Source organism: Vipera ursinii (assembly GCF_947247035.1).
Source record: "Vipera ursinii genome assembly, chromosome: 2".
In the NCBI taxonomy this organism is placed as follows: domain Eukaryota; kingdom Metazoa; phylum Chordata; class Lepidosauria; order Squamata; family Viperidae; genus Vipera; species Vipera ursinii.
Genome location: NC_139513.1, coordinates 63,145,518 through 63,161,384, shown reverse-complemented (window position 1 = coordinate 63,161,384; position 15,867 = coordinate 63,145,518). Strand labels below are relative to the sequence as shown.

At 37.4% G+C, this 15,867-nt stretch overlaps 1 protein-coding gene across 2 annotated transcripts in view; it reads right to left on the bottom strand.

Moving 5' to 3' along the window:
• The window catches only part of VGLL4 (vestigial like family member 4), a 103,926-nt gene that overhangs the window by 66,021 nt on the left and 22,038 nt on the right, over nt 1–15,867 (bottom strand). The window contains exon 1 of one of the 2 annotated variants that reach the window (XM_083353290.1): nt 4,854–5,263. The exons of the other annotated variant lie outside the window; for it this stretch is intronic. Within the exon in view, the coding sequence (XP_083209416.1) occupies nt 4,854–4,938 (85 nt within the window). The 5' untranslated portion in view covers nt 4,939–5,263. Of the gene's footprint in view, nt 1–4,853; nt 5,264–15,867 lie in introns of those variants that run through there. 2 annotated transcript variants of the gene reach the window in all.

Sequence of the window (15,867 nt, the reverse complement as noted above, 5' to 3'; positions counted from 1 at the left end):
GTTATAAAATTTAGTTTTCTAGTCTGACTATATAAAATGTAGTAGAAATAACACTATTTGGGGCCTCAAAACACGCCTAGAGGGAATTGTCTCAACTTATCACATTTCTTATTTCTTGCTCAAGTTATATTCCAAGAATATTATACTACAAAAAAATAACTGGAGTAAAGAAGGACAGACTCAATCATGTCCACATAAACCCAGGAATGATTCAGTCTAATGGCACATGCTTATGAAGAAGTTCACCTTATAGGAATATGGTTACAGATAGAAAAGATCTCTCTTAACATTTATTTTGCACCTATTCTGCTTTATGGTGTATTTTAAAATTTCACGGATATGAAATTTTATTTTAAGTTACTGCAATCACACAAGTGATGCAAATTGTTCCAACATGAGTCTTCCAGGTAAAGAAAAGAAATAAAGCCTGACTTCCTGTAATATGCCTGGAATCCTGATATAAGGATTCCATGGTGTACTGGAGCAAAATGGCCACCAAGCCACAAGGCAGGGATTGGAGGAATTCCTGCTAATGAATAACAATGCTTCGAAACAGAATTGTTGCAATTTAAGCTATGCCACAGCCAAACCAGAAGAAAATGAACGTGGTTCCCCAAAGAGAATAACAGGGTATGAATTCTGTATGAGGCAGCAACCTAGGAGCAGTGCCAAAGCCCCATGCGGAAGGGCCCAAGTACAGAGAGAAAGAAGCAGAAAAATGCCGTGAGTTGATGAAGAAGCAATACCATCCCTCTAATTCTGCTCTATTTGCAAAAAAAATCATATCTTACTCTAAAGTAGCACATTATTTTCCAAAGTGCCATTTAAGGCACAGGTCTTCAAACTTGGCCCTTTTATGACTTGTGGACTTCAACTCCTAGAATTTTTTTCAGCCAGCATGTCTGGCTGAGGAATTCTGGGAATTGAAGTCCACAAGTCATAAAAGGGCCATGTTTGAAGACCCCTGATTTAAGGTGAATGAACATATAGTATGCATACTACTGCCTTGGCCAGCTCCCACTTCTTTCAACAGATATTTTTCAATTGGACTGCACGCATAATTTGTTGTGTTTTACAGTTTTTACGTGTAATCTGGATAAAAATCAGGAGGAATGAATTAATCAAAATTACTACTGAAATCTTGAGATTCCTCCCAAAAACCTGTATTCTTACAACAAAGTCCATAAATACAAATCTCATTTTAAAGATGATACTTGTGATAAATACACAGCTCTTCCTACACAGATATACAACCAGTATTTCACTGGATTCTGGCTTGAACTCATTTCTCAAAAAAGAAGAAGCCAGCAGTGTGCATTTCTGTTATTACAAAGTAGCATAACTTCATAAACTTAAAACAATATAGAACTATGAAATCTTGGCTTCAGCAGCTGGCATGATAGTGCAAGTATCGACTGCATTACTGCCCATCTTGGCCTAATTTTAAATTTTTAAATGAAAAAATAACACCTCCCGTCTTCCAGAACAAAGAAAAGGGCAAAGCAGGAACATCAGATGCCATTTTAACTTCCCCCAAAAACTTCCAGATCCTAAGAAATTCTGGGGGATATTAAGAAGGGAGCAACAACCTCATCCAGCACTTTTCTTGGAGTTACATCCTCTTAACACATGACACTACCTATCCAACTGCCATACAGAGTTCATAGGAAGGTCATCAAAGAAGACTTGGCAAGGTTCAAATCTGGTGCTATTTCTAGACATAAGTTTACTGTGATACTGAATGCTCAAAAAGTTCACTGTGTTTCCCACTATATTTTGGTATGCTTGTCCCTCTATTATCATAGCCAATCTATTAATCCTATGAAGGATCTATGAGGTCCTGCAATAATAACATGGGACCAGAGCAAAAAAAAAACACCAAAAACAGTTTGGTATTAAGAGTATTAAAAAAAAGCCCCAGCTATCTATATGGCTGAATACCAAGGACGGGGCCTGCAGTGCAATACTGGAAGAACCAAAGAAGAAAACTGTCATATAGCCTATTGAGCAGTCTTGCTAATGAAGTGGAAAAAAGATGAGCTCTCCACTAATATGTATAAAAGTGAATAATTTTGTTAAAAAAATGGCACAGGGAGAAGTAAGACGTATGGCACCGATCCCCATTTACCTCCTATAGTGCGGTACTGTTCCCCCCCCTCCTATGGCACTAATATTTATAAAATTCACTGAACTGGAGGTGGGGATAAGGGATGAGAATAGCTTCCAACAAGAAACAATCTGTTACTTGTGGGAGTATTGCAATATCCCTATAATAAAAGTGCTCTTTCAGACATCTGGATCCCTAATTCAAGCAAACAACTGCATAGACATCAGATAAGAAAGAAGTTGGATTGCTTGGAAGTCTTTGAAAAGTTTACCTGCAATTTATTATTTCTTTATTAAATTTATATGCTACTCATCTCCCAGTTTGAGGCAACTTTAAAATCTAGGTTCATAAAGGAATACTAGCCAAAAGAATGTGCTTCATTTTTATGCTCCTCATGTGTTTTCTAAGTACATTAGTGTATTTTCCACAAGGAAAATCCTGTGCAGTAAAGTTATCTGAAGAGTTCCAGAATTCTCCATTACTCTATTATCTTCTAGTAGAAAGATGATTCTCTCTTCTGAAAAGTCTCAGAATGTTCCAGGACTAATTCTGGAAGCATTTGTGTTAATAATCAATCTAGTAGATTGAGTTCCTTTTCAAAGACAATTTTTTTCCAAATTGAGCAGAATACATATTAAATAGTCTCAGAGCATTTATTTATGAAATATATTCTTTAATTCCTTAAGAGGGAACTTTCCCATCCCATACCCTCCAAATACACCGAGCCACAACGAACAGTACATAGATATGGCAAATGGACATGGAGCCCAACCTGTTGTCTAAGTCTAAGGAAGAAAAAAAGTATATATTATTCCCTCTGCTCCAGTAAGAGAGTCAATTATCTCTTACTAAGACAGTGAAATTTAAAATGTTTAAAAATTATTATATTTTTCTCATGATCCTACTCATCTTGACTGTGCATGTATGCACTGTCAATTGCAGTAGAACGAGTTGTAAGCTCTACTACCATGTACAATACATGACAGTAGCATAGGAAAACCTTCACTATTCTAAGTACACATAGTAGTACTCACATCTTTAAAATAGAAGAAAATGTACACACCCACAGATGCTTTATCAACTTATTTTGTTCTTATTTACATTTTCTAAAGGTTTAAACATAGTTGTATTTTTCTTGATTTTAATCAAGGAGAAAAGTATTCCAGAACAGTAACACTCCTCCCAAACAAACAGAAGGCTCTTTAAAGGGGAAATACTATTAGCAAGTCTTGCCACGGCACCAACTTTTATAATAAAGGAAGTTGGCAAACCTGTAAAGGGTAGCCTAACCTTTTGCAACCTGGTATCTCATCTCGACTGATGCCCTGGGGCTCCAGCTCTCATAATTTCCAGGGCATCTGAAATGTGCCAGGCAGAGAAAGTCTTTAACAAGAATTCTCTGAAAGCATCTAATACAATGTCTTCTCCCACAGTCATCTCTAATATTTGCTATTTTAAAGCAGATTGAAGACATGCATTTTGAGGAGTATCCAATTTATTGAAAAGGCAGGCCTTGTTATTTCAGCCGATGTGCTTCCAGCACCAGCATATCGGTGCCAGCTTTCTCATTTGTTTCCCCCCCTCCCTATTCTTAGCAGATTTATACTTTGCTATCCTCAACAAATTCTTCACAGATCTCTATAAAACAAAGTGCTCTTCAAACAATAGTGGAAAACTTTCAAACTGAAAAACCGGAAAAGAGAGATTGAGAGATCTGTGCAATGTTTGTGTGTCAGCCTGTGTTTTGGTACTTGCACATAAGCAAGCCAACAGAAAAACAGCCCTACTGCCAACCAGAACTAGTGATGCCTATCTTCCTTTCCTTTCCTTTCCTTTCCTTTCCTTTCCTTTCCTTTCCTTTCCTTTCCTTTCCTTCCCCTTCCCCTTCCCTTCCCTTGCCATTAGAGCTCCTTCAAACTAAAACTGTGCTGGTTAAATAGCAGTAAAGTTCTGCATTTGAATATTGGTAAGGGAAAAAATTCATATCAGCAAAGCACACATATGGGATAGAAAGAGAGAGAGGTAGAATCAGCTAGAAGATGGCCAGAATGCCTGGTTTCTAGCAGCTGTGTAGCTTTTTCGGTGAGGGGCAGACTGCTGAGCAGACCTGGAGGGAGGAGATGTGGGACCAGGGGAGGAGAGTCAGTTCTCCATGTCAGAGCTTTCTCAAAGCTGTACAGGAAATGAGAAGTCAAACAAAGGGCCACTCTGTATTCTGTAATACAGACACCCTTCAATCCCTGGAGCCGAGTAATCAAAAAAAAACTTTACCATGCCCTAAAACCAGCAACTGATATGAGACAAAAACAACTTGCCACCTTAGTATTCAGCCATTGTTGCCACTCATCTATACTTAATGTAGAAAGGAAGCATGTAGAAGTCATGTATATCGTCAAGGGAAAAAAAAACCCATCCAGGCAAAGGAAAGCTTTTCAGAGGCTACAGAAACAGAAAATCAAAGACTTTTGACACAACTACACATTTTATCTATAATGGTATTCATTGCCTTTGTATGATGCAACTTGTACCACTTTGAGACAGAATACAAAGAAACAAGCCCCTAATCTTTCTAACTGAAAAGAGTCAATATTGTAAATGATTTTTTCCCCCTTCTTTCTGGACACAACTGTCGGGCCATAGAAGGAGAATCGCCACACAGCAAAGGCTCCAAGTCGGAGGAAACTTAACAGAGGCTTTACAAAGGAAAGGGGGAAAAAAGCTACAGGCAACAGGCATCATAGGTTACCTTCATACTGGCGGAGAATGCCGATATTGTTGTTCATCTTGTCCAAGTACTGGTAATTCAACAGGTCCATCTTCATAAATAGCATTTAGTGGGCTAGCAAAGAAGACCAGCTTGCTTGCTTTCACCCCGCAACAGCAGCAAGAACACAGGCAAATAAATGCTCCAGGCTCCTTCCCAAGTTCCACCAGCCTCAAGGCCCAGCCTCCGACTAATCAAAACAAAAGTGTATTAAAATGAAGTAGGGGGGGGGGGAAGGCGGGCGGGAAGCAAAAAAAAAATCCCCCTTCAGGAGCTGGAGATCTGGAGAGAGTAGGTTATGCCCACTGTCGCCACTGAGATTGCGCTGGGGGAGGGTAAGGCCTGGAAGAGCTCAGGCTTCCTAGGACAAAGACATGCTAATTCTCCTCACAGCCCGCTGCAAGTTAACTGCGCTGACATGCAGGCTATGCTTGGTATGACTCCTATGTAAACTAGCTTCCTCTTTCTAGCAGTCGGCCACCACTGAGCATGCTCGCTGAATCCCTGGAGCTCTTCAAATGTCAGGGATATTTTCTGCACAAGATCAGGCTCTAAATGCACAGGGAGTTTCGAAAGCAAGACAGAGGAGAAGGAGGAGGAGCTGTTGAAGATGGCACAGAAGGGGCCATGTCAGCCTCTGCCCTTACAGGAAGCACAGCTGCCACTACAGAGAAGAAAAAGAAAACACCAGGCTGCCATTGACACGCAGCGTAATAGGGTGGATTCATTTCTGAAAACAGAAGTTGACACCTTTGCTTTTTCTCTCTCCATTTTCACATTCCTAAACTATTTCTAATTCCAAACTAATCTCAATCCAAAACACTACACACTGTTAAATAAAAAATAACGGGAGTTTTACTTACAAATGAATCAGAGCTGGCTTTAGTACAACTGCCGTTATTTAATTCCATATGCAGTGCAGTTACAATGCAGATAGAAAAATACTACTCTACTGTGATGTTTTTATTAATTGTTGAAATATTTGGTTAAAAGTATTAAGTTCCCAAAAAAGTACTTTAGAGCCACAGGAACTTGGCATCCTTTTTTCAGATACATTTAGGCATTGTTTCATTCTTGGTCTGCTACACAGCAAATGTTGTCTTAGGATGAGTTGGAATAAGCAATGGCACTTTTTGAGAACTGGAGGTTTTGGACTGTGACAGCAGAGGGAGAATAGCTCATCACAAGAGGCCCTTGAGAGGGGAAAAAAGCCAAACAGTCATGTTGAATTTGAAGCAAGGTAAATTTATTTTGGATATCAGAAAATACTGTTGTTTTTTTTAATTTTGAGAAACAATCCTGCAATAAGCGTTTCTAGTTTGCTGGATTTTTTTTCCTTATTTTTTTAAAGAAACATCACACATTAATCTGCTGGAGACAATATTGTGTTGAGGGGTTGAAACAAAACTCCTTTGTAAATATTTATATATATATTTTTTTTAAGTTTGACTGCTTAAAAGAACACAATAGAAGTTTAAGATATCAAACAACAACCAATAATACAGCGGTTTAAAATTATCCCTCTCAATGAAAAAATAATTGCTTTCAAATATAGTTTCATCAAGCAACCTTAGCTGATCTCTAAAAGGCCAAACGGAGGTGGGGCCTGGTTAGAATTTGGATAGGAGACCATCAGGATTTCTCAGAGCTATAGGCAAGACTGGGAAGTCAAAAAACATCCCACAAGAAAGCAAGCCAGTTCCATGCTATCTCACGCACCTATCCGGAGCTGACCTCAACATGAAAGAGAAATTTCCTTTATCTAATTTTATAATGATTCTTTATTAACAACATTTGTTTACTATATAATCACTTTATTTATCATGTCATGTGGAACAGTATCTAAAAGTCTTTTGAAATCCCTTTTTCCATCCAATTCTTCTTAGAATCAAATCAAACTTGTCTTAATCAGCTAAATTTTCATTTTTCTACAGTACAAGACATGGCCACAAATGGATTGAAACTAAGCGACCGTAATGATGTCCAGGAAAAATTAAAATTGTCTTGTTGTATGCTTATTATGTATTCTAACAAATAAGTTATAATTCATGAATTTGCATGTTCAGATTAAAGTTTCCTTCATTCTGAAATGTCAATTTTAAAACTGTAGGGTTCTTCCTATTATTATACTTCTATATTTTAACTCACCTCAGTTTCACTTATTTTTAGTGATATAAAACAGTCCAATATTCCCATTATGCTGGCAGCTACAAGGACTATACCAGGGGTCAGCAACCTCGGCTCTTTTATGACTCATGGACTTCAACTCCCAGAATTCCTGAGTCAGCTACGAGTCAGAATTCTGGGAGTTGAAGTCCATGAGTCATAGAAGAGCCGAGGTTGCCTACCCCTGGACTATACCAACAATATAATATGCCTCAATTCTTTACACTCCAGCAGTACCCTAAAATGAACAGCCTTGCAACTTTATAACTGATCCATCAATCACAGCTTGGAAGCACAAACATATGTACCAAAGTGCAGCAACAACAAAAACATTGTAATAATACTGTAGAACTAATCCTGAACACTCTCACAGTCACATCCTTTGCCAGGCAGGCCCTATGCCTATCCATTTTTCATTCCCAGTGAACTGGATGACACCAACTGACACCCTCAGCTATATACTGAATTGTTTGGATAACCTAAACAATTTACTAAGGAACAAATTACTAAGAAGTATGTCTTTCCATCTGGATGAAACCAGAAATAAGAAAATGGTAATTGTCACAGTGAGCCATTTGCTACATAGTCTAGTACAGGGGTGTCAAACTCGCAACATCATGTGACGTGTCGTGACTATTTTTCTATTGTTGACAATGGGGTGGGTGTGGTTTCGCCATGATGCATCTGGCCCACGTGCTGGCAGTTTGACACCCGTGGTCTAGTATATTGAAGCCTAGAAAGGAATAAAGAAGGGAGGGAGGAATCCCTCATACAAGAAAAATCTAGGTGTATTAACCAGCATTGCATATGGGCAAGGTGTATTATCAGCTCTCTTAGTGCCTGTATATGAGAACATGCAGAGTGCAAGGTGCAAACTAATGAAGAAGGAAAATTTGGCATTAATTACAGCACAGCTCAACAAAGTCTCTTGGAATGTTTCAATGCAAGCAATGCCTCAACTTAACAAGTCTAAAACACCACTGCCCCTCCCACCCATCCTAAAATAAAATCATTGTGACTAAAATTCAGTTTTCTCATTTCATGGAGAATAAACTAACCTACTTCAGTGTAATTCTAAGATATATTGGTTACCTGCTTAATCTAGACCAGGGGTCAGAAACCTGAAACAGTGAAAGAGCCACTCGGAACTGGTTCCCTCACAAAAGGAAAAACTGGGAGCCGCAAAAAAATGTGTGCACATGCGCGCATGCGCAGAACAGGGTTTGACTGAAGAGTGGAGCCAAGGCGAGATATGCACCTACCCTGTATATTTGAATTGATTGGTTGAACTTTTTTAGTCCCGCTTTTTTTTTTGGACTGCACATGGCAGATGACTAGGAGCTGCAGGAGACGGCTGAAAGAGCCGCATGCGGCTCCGGAGCCGCGGGTTGCAGACCTGTGATCTAGACTCATCTCTCTCTCTCTCTCTCTCTCTCTCTCTCTCTATATATATATATATATATATATATATATATATATATATATATATATATATATATATATATATATATATATATATATATATATATATAAAGGAAACAGATGGAAACCATCTAGCAGAGGCTAACTTCCTACATTGGTGGTTTTTAATGTTATTCTACTTAGCATTTATTTTATTAATAATTTATTTTATTTTATTAATAATTAAATATTAATATTTATTTTTATACTTTGAATTGTTTAAAATAGCTATCTATTTTAACTGCCATAAAGAAGTACTACATAGCCTTAAATATTTAAGAACCTGATTTTGATTAGTACGTTGCATTTTAGGTATGGAGGAAATTTATCAATTAAAGGTATCTATAATTCCCAAATTTCATACACATATATTAATAAATGTTCATGAAAAAATGGTGAATCACCTCCAAGAAGTATCTTTTATAGTACTAAAACATATTCAGTCTCTTTTTTAAGAAGTAATTCCCTGTAGTCTCATAAAAGAATTTGATGAGACTGCAACCACTGCAGAAAAAGCTCAGCTTGAAATGTAATCAATGTTAAATATGTATCATTCCAAAGTTTGCTCATTACATGGTTATGTTTCATAATTTACATTTAGTAATAATTTTCATTCATTTTAGGAATTGACCACTGAATATTTTGTAGTATTGGTTTTGTGCTTTGTACCCAATAATACAGAACACAGTATAACAGTATTTAAGACAAAGCAAGACAAAACAATAATAGTAAGAACAATTGCACAAGGTTCGGTCTCTCCTTATTACATTAGACTTGATAATGACTTTTACTAGATTTCCTAGGTTTTTAATTTTAATTTTTCTTGGCTGTAACTATGTGACTAAACTCATGTGTCAACTCAGAGTAACACTGCATTGTTTAATTAAATATACTCCTGCTGAAGTGAAAGCTGTAATTTGGTGCAGCACAGGACTTATTACAAAGTTTTTTTTTTAAAAATGTATCTTTTCAAATATGTTTTAGTACAATACTGTCCCCTACAGGCAATGCTGATTTACTTCCCCTAATATACAGCAGATCATATAGCTATAATATGAAAAAAGAAGGGGGCAGTGATGGTTCTGGATATGAGGATTTTTTTAAAAAACAGGCAGCTATAATAAGGCTCCTTTTGAGGTTCCTCATGAATGAAAACTAAACAGTGACACTTATTCCTCAAAAAAGACCTTAAAAAGAACTACGATTAGTACAGTTCCCTGGACTCATGGCTCCTAAGGGACTTTGCACAAAACTATCTTAGGCAACAGTTATACCCATTTTTAGATTGAGAGGCACTGCTCAGTCAGTCCAGCTTTACTCTTATCCAAGCTGGCCCATTACAATGTTTTTCACGCGGTGTTGGTCTTAAAAAGTCTATGGAAGCTTCAGTTGATCCAGAAAATGGAACCATCCGTGGTTCTTGGTACCCCAAGGTAACATCACCGCTATGTGAGCTTCATTGGCTCCTAGTAACTTTCATGATGTAATTCAGTTCCTGGTTATCACCTTTAAAGACCAACACGGCATAGTCAGACCTCCTGCTTCCAGTGGTTTTGCCAGTCCCACCAAATCGCGCAATAGTAGACATATTCCAGGTCCCTTCAATAAAGCAATGTCACTTGGCAAGACCAAGAAAGTGGGCATTCTTTGTGGCCCTGGCTATGAGACAACCTCCTCCATGAGATGTGCATGGCACTGAATCAATTGCTCTTTCCCAAGGCATACCAAGATAATAATGGAACTCTATGTAAGTGTGTTGCTACTGTCTGTGCAGAATGGTTGTGCAATTGCACCAGTTGTGACCTTCCCTACCATAGGAGGACCTAGCAACAGTAAGTCATGCAACTTACTTTACATGGGGCTCTTTGGAAAATACTAAGGGTCCAGCATGCAGTAGCCTACGTCCATATTGGTTCCCAGCACTTGGAACACATAATACTGATTCTGTGGGCTCTCCAATAGTTGCCAATTGGCTCCTGTTAAGGAATTACCACTATTACACAAGATCAAAATTGGACTCAGAAAGAAGAGGTTACAATTACTCTAGTGTGCTGTTACCATCTGCACTACCACCTCTTCTGCAGAGGCAAAACTAGGAAATATTATGAAAATGTATACTAATGAGAAGGGCCCTAAGAAGTTATTTGCTTGCTCACCAGTTTTTACTCATACCACACCCTCGCTCTCCATTTAAAATACTTTAGCAATCCACAAGTCTTTTCATGTAGTAGAACATGTCTGACCTGTAAAGATATAGTGCACTGAAAAGCTAAAATACCAAAACAGTGAACCAACTTACAATGATGCTCATATATGTTGAATGTCTAAACAATTCTAGAGGAGATTTCAGGGTACCAGATGGTACTTCAGAGACAAATCCTCCTTTCCTACTATATATATCCTTTTCCTTTCACTTCTGCTGCAAACGTTATTTAGCTAATACCTGAACACGTACAAAACATATCCCTACTTAGAACTTTTATTACACTACTCTTCCTTAGTTCTTCTCATGTTAATTCTCCTCCAGCAGCATTATTTCCAGTGTCTGGATATAAATAGCTGAGAAATAATAATTAAAAAAATGCTGTTTAAAAAACAAGAGAACATGTGAGATCCAATCTATAATTTTTTTAAAAAGTAGAAGTAATTATGATGCATTTTTAAAATGCTGCTTTTGGAAGACAAAGAGGGGAAAAATAACACGGCTGAAATCTTCAACCTGAATTCTTGATTCAGCCTAGAGCACTTCAAGGAAGGCAGGGAGGGGCTCTGCTGTAGCCAATAACAGGGTACCTACAAGGAAGCTGAGTCAGAATTCCTCCTGGGGCTAACAAGAATGCAAAGCCAGAGAGAAAACTGCTCCGACAAGTTTGAAATACACATCACATAAAAGTATTTTCTTCAGAAGTCAGCAAATGCATTGCCTCCCCCCCCCCCCCAAACACAAAATATTCTCTTCATTTTATCCAGGCTACATCTCTTCTATGGAGTTGAGAGACATTTTCCACGTAAAAGCTTTTCTGCAAATCAGCTTTAGGACCTGCATCCAGCTTTAGGAGCAGAGAATCTGGGAGGCATAAAGAAAAGTAGGGAAATCAGAGCTGGGCTGCAAACATCTGAATAGACACTAGACACCACCAAAGGTTTTGTTTTCATTGGCATTTCTTTGTTGCCATCTAGTTGTTTTCTATATTTTGGCTGTCCAGTTCTTATAGATCTAAGGAAAGCATCTACACCATCCCAGAGGGGAAACTAGAAAAAAGTATATATAAGAAATACCTCCGGAATGTGACTATAATTTACAAACCTAAGAAATCAAGCAGAACATGTTTTGTGTTACATTCATATAACCACCACTAGCTTGCATGCGAGTCAGTATTTTTTCTTCTGTAAAAGGAAGACCTAGTTGGTAATACAGTAATTCCTCAACTTAGTTACAACAGACACTCCCCCCCCCCCAAAAAAAATGCTATTTACAATCCAGATTCAAAGTTCTGATGGCCAGCCCTCACATTTGGGTGCTCGGCAACTGGCCCACATTTATGGTTGTTTCCAGTCCCATGACTGGTTTTATTTCTAGTTTCTGGCAAAACCACCCCATAGCGAAAAATAGCTTCACTTGACAACCATGGCACTTGCTTTATGACTGCCACAAATTGGGTGCGGTCATATGGGTGGCCCACTTAACCACTGTCATGATTTACATCCATAACTGAGCCTGCAATAAGGATCATAAGCCAAAGACTACCTGTAGAAATCTTAATTAAGCAAACACACAACTCAGAATCCCTCCTAGATCCAGGTTGAGATCCTAATTTCTGAATATATATTCTATAGAAATAACAGCATTTTCTATTATGATGCCCTCTTAATATGTGTATTACAACTACTGTAATCCCTGAAGCCTATTGGCCAGGAATTATGAAAACTGAATCTGAACCTATGTGATTAAAAAAAACTGATGTATAGGATTGGTCTGTTAAAAAAGCAACAGATCAATCAATCAATGGCTTAATATCCAGAAACATATTTTTGTCTTTGTAAAAATCACAAAAAATTACAGATGGCCATATAGCAACACAACTGATTATATCAGCCGCAGTCCTCCTCCTGGAGTAGCAAACTGATTATGGTATCTTTATCAAAACTATAAATGCGACAACTTTCAGCAACTTACTACCATAAGGAACATCATTTAGTTATTAAATAATCAGATTGCTAACCCTGATTTTCTAACTGCCATTTAGCTGTTGGTATTGCAAAGTATTTAGAAAAAAGGAAAGCATAATTACTAATACCTTAGTAAAACTATCTTAAATTATATCACAGAGTGGTATAAAATTATAAAAGTAATCATCACTGCTCTTATTTTTAAATTTTCTTTCATATAAATAATTCCATGTTAGATATTTGTTTATGAGGCTGAATTCAGGAGTAAAAGATCATATTACAAGAGTTAGGAAAGACATGTGGAATCTTTAAAAGATTATATTAGCTCTGAGTCATACAATACACACTGTGAGCAAAACAAAACGTATGCCTTAGGTATGAAAGCCACTGGGTATAACTTTCATCCAGACACACTCTGTCTTTCTCTCTTCACTCAATCCACCTTATAGGATGGTTGTGGGGAAAATAGGAGGAGGAAGAAGTATTACGTATGTTTGCCACCTTGAGTTTTTCAAATAATAAAAAGAGGAAATAAAGTGCAGAGAAAATAGAGAGAGACTCTTCCATAATGAATAAAATTACATTTTCATATTTCATTTGGCATTGTTTATTAAAATAAAGCATATTTTTAAAAGAAAAGGCAAACATCTTTGCATATTTAAAATCCTGTATCAATTACTTATTAAAACACAATGTTCAAATATGCCAGTTCATATTGGTACCCGCAGAATTCCAGAATGCATTTCATTTCTAGTCTCAAAATGGTTGGGTGTTGCTGCTTTTGCTTTATCAGATAGATGGGATTAGATATTGTGTTAAAGATATTAATATGAAAAACTAATCCTACCTTCTGGTAAGAGTTTATAACCTCATCCCATGAAAAATGAAAAAAAAAACCATCTAATTCCCTTTTGTTGCAATTCCCTTATTACTACATGAGAGATTCTGAAGACATGTAATTTACAAGATCAAACATGAAGCATAAAGCATGTTCCAACCAAGAATTCACTGATTATGAGGGACACAGTACTAAGTAGCCCAGCAAACTACAAATGAGATTCTCTAGCAAGCATATCTACCTACATAATCTTAATTTAAAAAAATGTTTTGGGAGACTGCAACCTGAAGCACTGAGCTACAGTGAAAGATACATTTAACCATTTCTTTGCTTATCCTATTTAAAAAGTTCAAATCCCTGCCAACACAGTCTGAACAAATAGCTGTAACTTTATACCCCCTCAAAGAAGCTTCTACTTGATTCTCATCCAAAAGGCAATTATGTTCTAAGATACTCAGGGTTTTTTTTATATTTAGATCTGTTTCTAGTGAAAATCACTATAAACATGGCACTATACACTGCATGTATATAAACTCCCAAAATAACAGAGTTGTCCCAGTTCAAATCTAAGGCAAACAAATCAATGTTACAATAATCCAAGTCTCAGCTTTCACCACAGAGGTAGAAGAAGCTAAAGGTTAAACAATCCTTTGTTTACCAGCAACAACTTGTTAACACAACACCAAAAAAAGAAAAAAGAAGAAGAAGGGCGATGCCATACAAATTATAGGAGGCTAAAAGGCTGAAGCTGGAAGTAAAATAGCATCTGGAATAATGGGAAATGATGTTTTAATATATGAAATAAAACAGGAAGCAGACTAATAAAATTCTTCAAGAAAAGCGAACCATTTCTTCCGACAAGATAAAAGAGAACTCAAAAAAGGGACATCACTGGATGATAATACCAGTATCGATTTGACTAGAAACCCTACAAGCAAAAATACAGAAGTTCTATTCAGTCTCCCCAAACAAATCACAAGAGCAACCAAATTATAACTTAAACTGTAGAAAACAAATAAAATCACTGGACCAACAATATTGTAGCAATATTCTATATGATTAGGGAGATAATACCTTTAAAGTACTAGATTTGATATGTGAATAACTAAGCTGAAATTTGTGGCATAATTAAAGACGAAGAAAAATATTTCAAAGTGCAAAAGGCAAAAGAAGACAAAACGGTTTTGTACTGACCTACTGCAAATAAATATCTGGTCTAACTAAATGTTGAATTCAAAAGATGAATTCTTCACATTAGTTGTCAGCTAGTGGAAAAAGCGGCAACATGATATGGTGAATCCTCTTTTATATATGTTGGATGATTATCTATCTGTGATGTTCTAGTCCAGCGGTGTCAAACTGCTGGCCCACGGGCTGGTCGCATGTCCACCCCTGCCCCCAAAAGTCACGATACGTCGTGACATCACGTGATGCAGCGAGTTTGACACCCATGTTCTAGGGAAGGCATGCTCAACCTGCAGCCCAAAGGCCACATGCAGCCTTAGACAGCTAGAAAGATCACAAACTTTTAGTGTTATGTTATTTATATAGATTAACCGTATTGTAAATTTTACAAAAAGTCCTCAACGTACGACCACAACTGAGTGAACACACTGAATAAGCACAATGTTGCTAAGTGAGAAATTTGTTAAGTGAATTTGTCCCATTTTATGACTTTTCTTGTCAATTTTGCAATCCAGATTTCAATAATACAAGGAATGAGGATCACCTGATGTACAAAGGAGCAGGACCCGGGCATTGCTGCATTGCTATGATCCAATGGAAACAGTCTGGGAATTTCCAAAAGACATCTATTTTTGATTCATTGTTGCCTGAAAAGGGTTTTGTGTAGTAGACCAAAGCAATCTGTGGATAGCACTTCGTATAAGGGTAGCTGTCTCATCTGCTAACTGAAAAGCAACAAAATAGCGTACAATCTAACTAAATGGTTCAAAGCTGAGAAAAGAAGTACCAAGATTAGGGTTTCTCTTGTGGAAATTAAAAACTGCTGATTGGTATTTAAAAACCTAAAATTATGACAGAAGGGAATGTCACCCTAGACTAGAGCAAATTGGCCGAGAAGAAACTGAAACAGGAACAGGAACGATCTTCTTAGGCTTAAAAATTCACAAGGTTGATGGCTGTAGCAGTGAAATAAAGAGACATCTGTTTCTTGGGAGAAATGACACATCAGGACAAAATATTAAAGCATGGGTACATCACTCTGACAACAAAGACAGGTGTTTCTGTGCCATGATTTTCCACTGTAACCCATGACTATTTCTGTGTGGACTGACACAAAAGCTGAACAAAGGTGTAATAAAGGGGCAAATCCTTTTCCTCTGCCCCATTCACTAATTT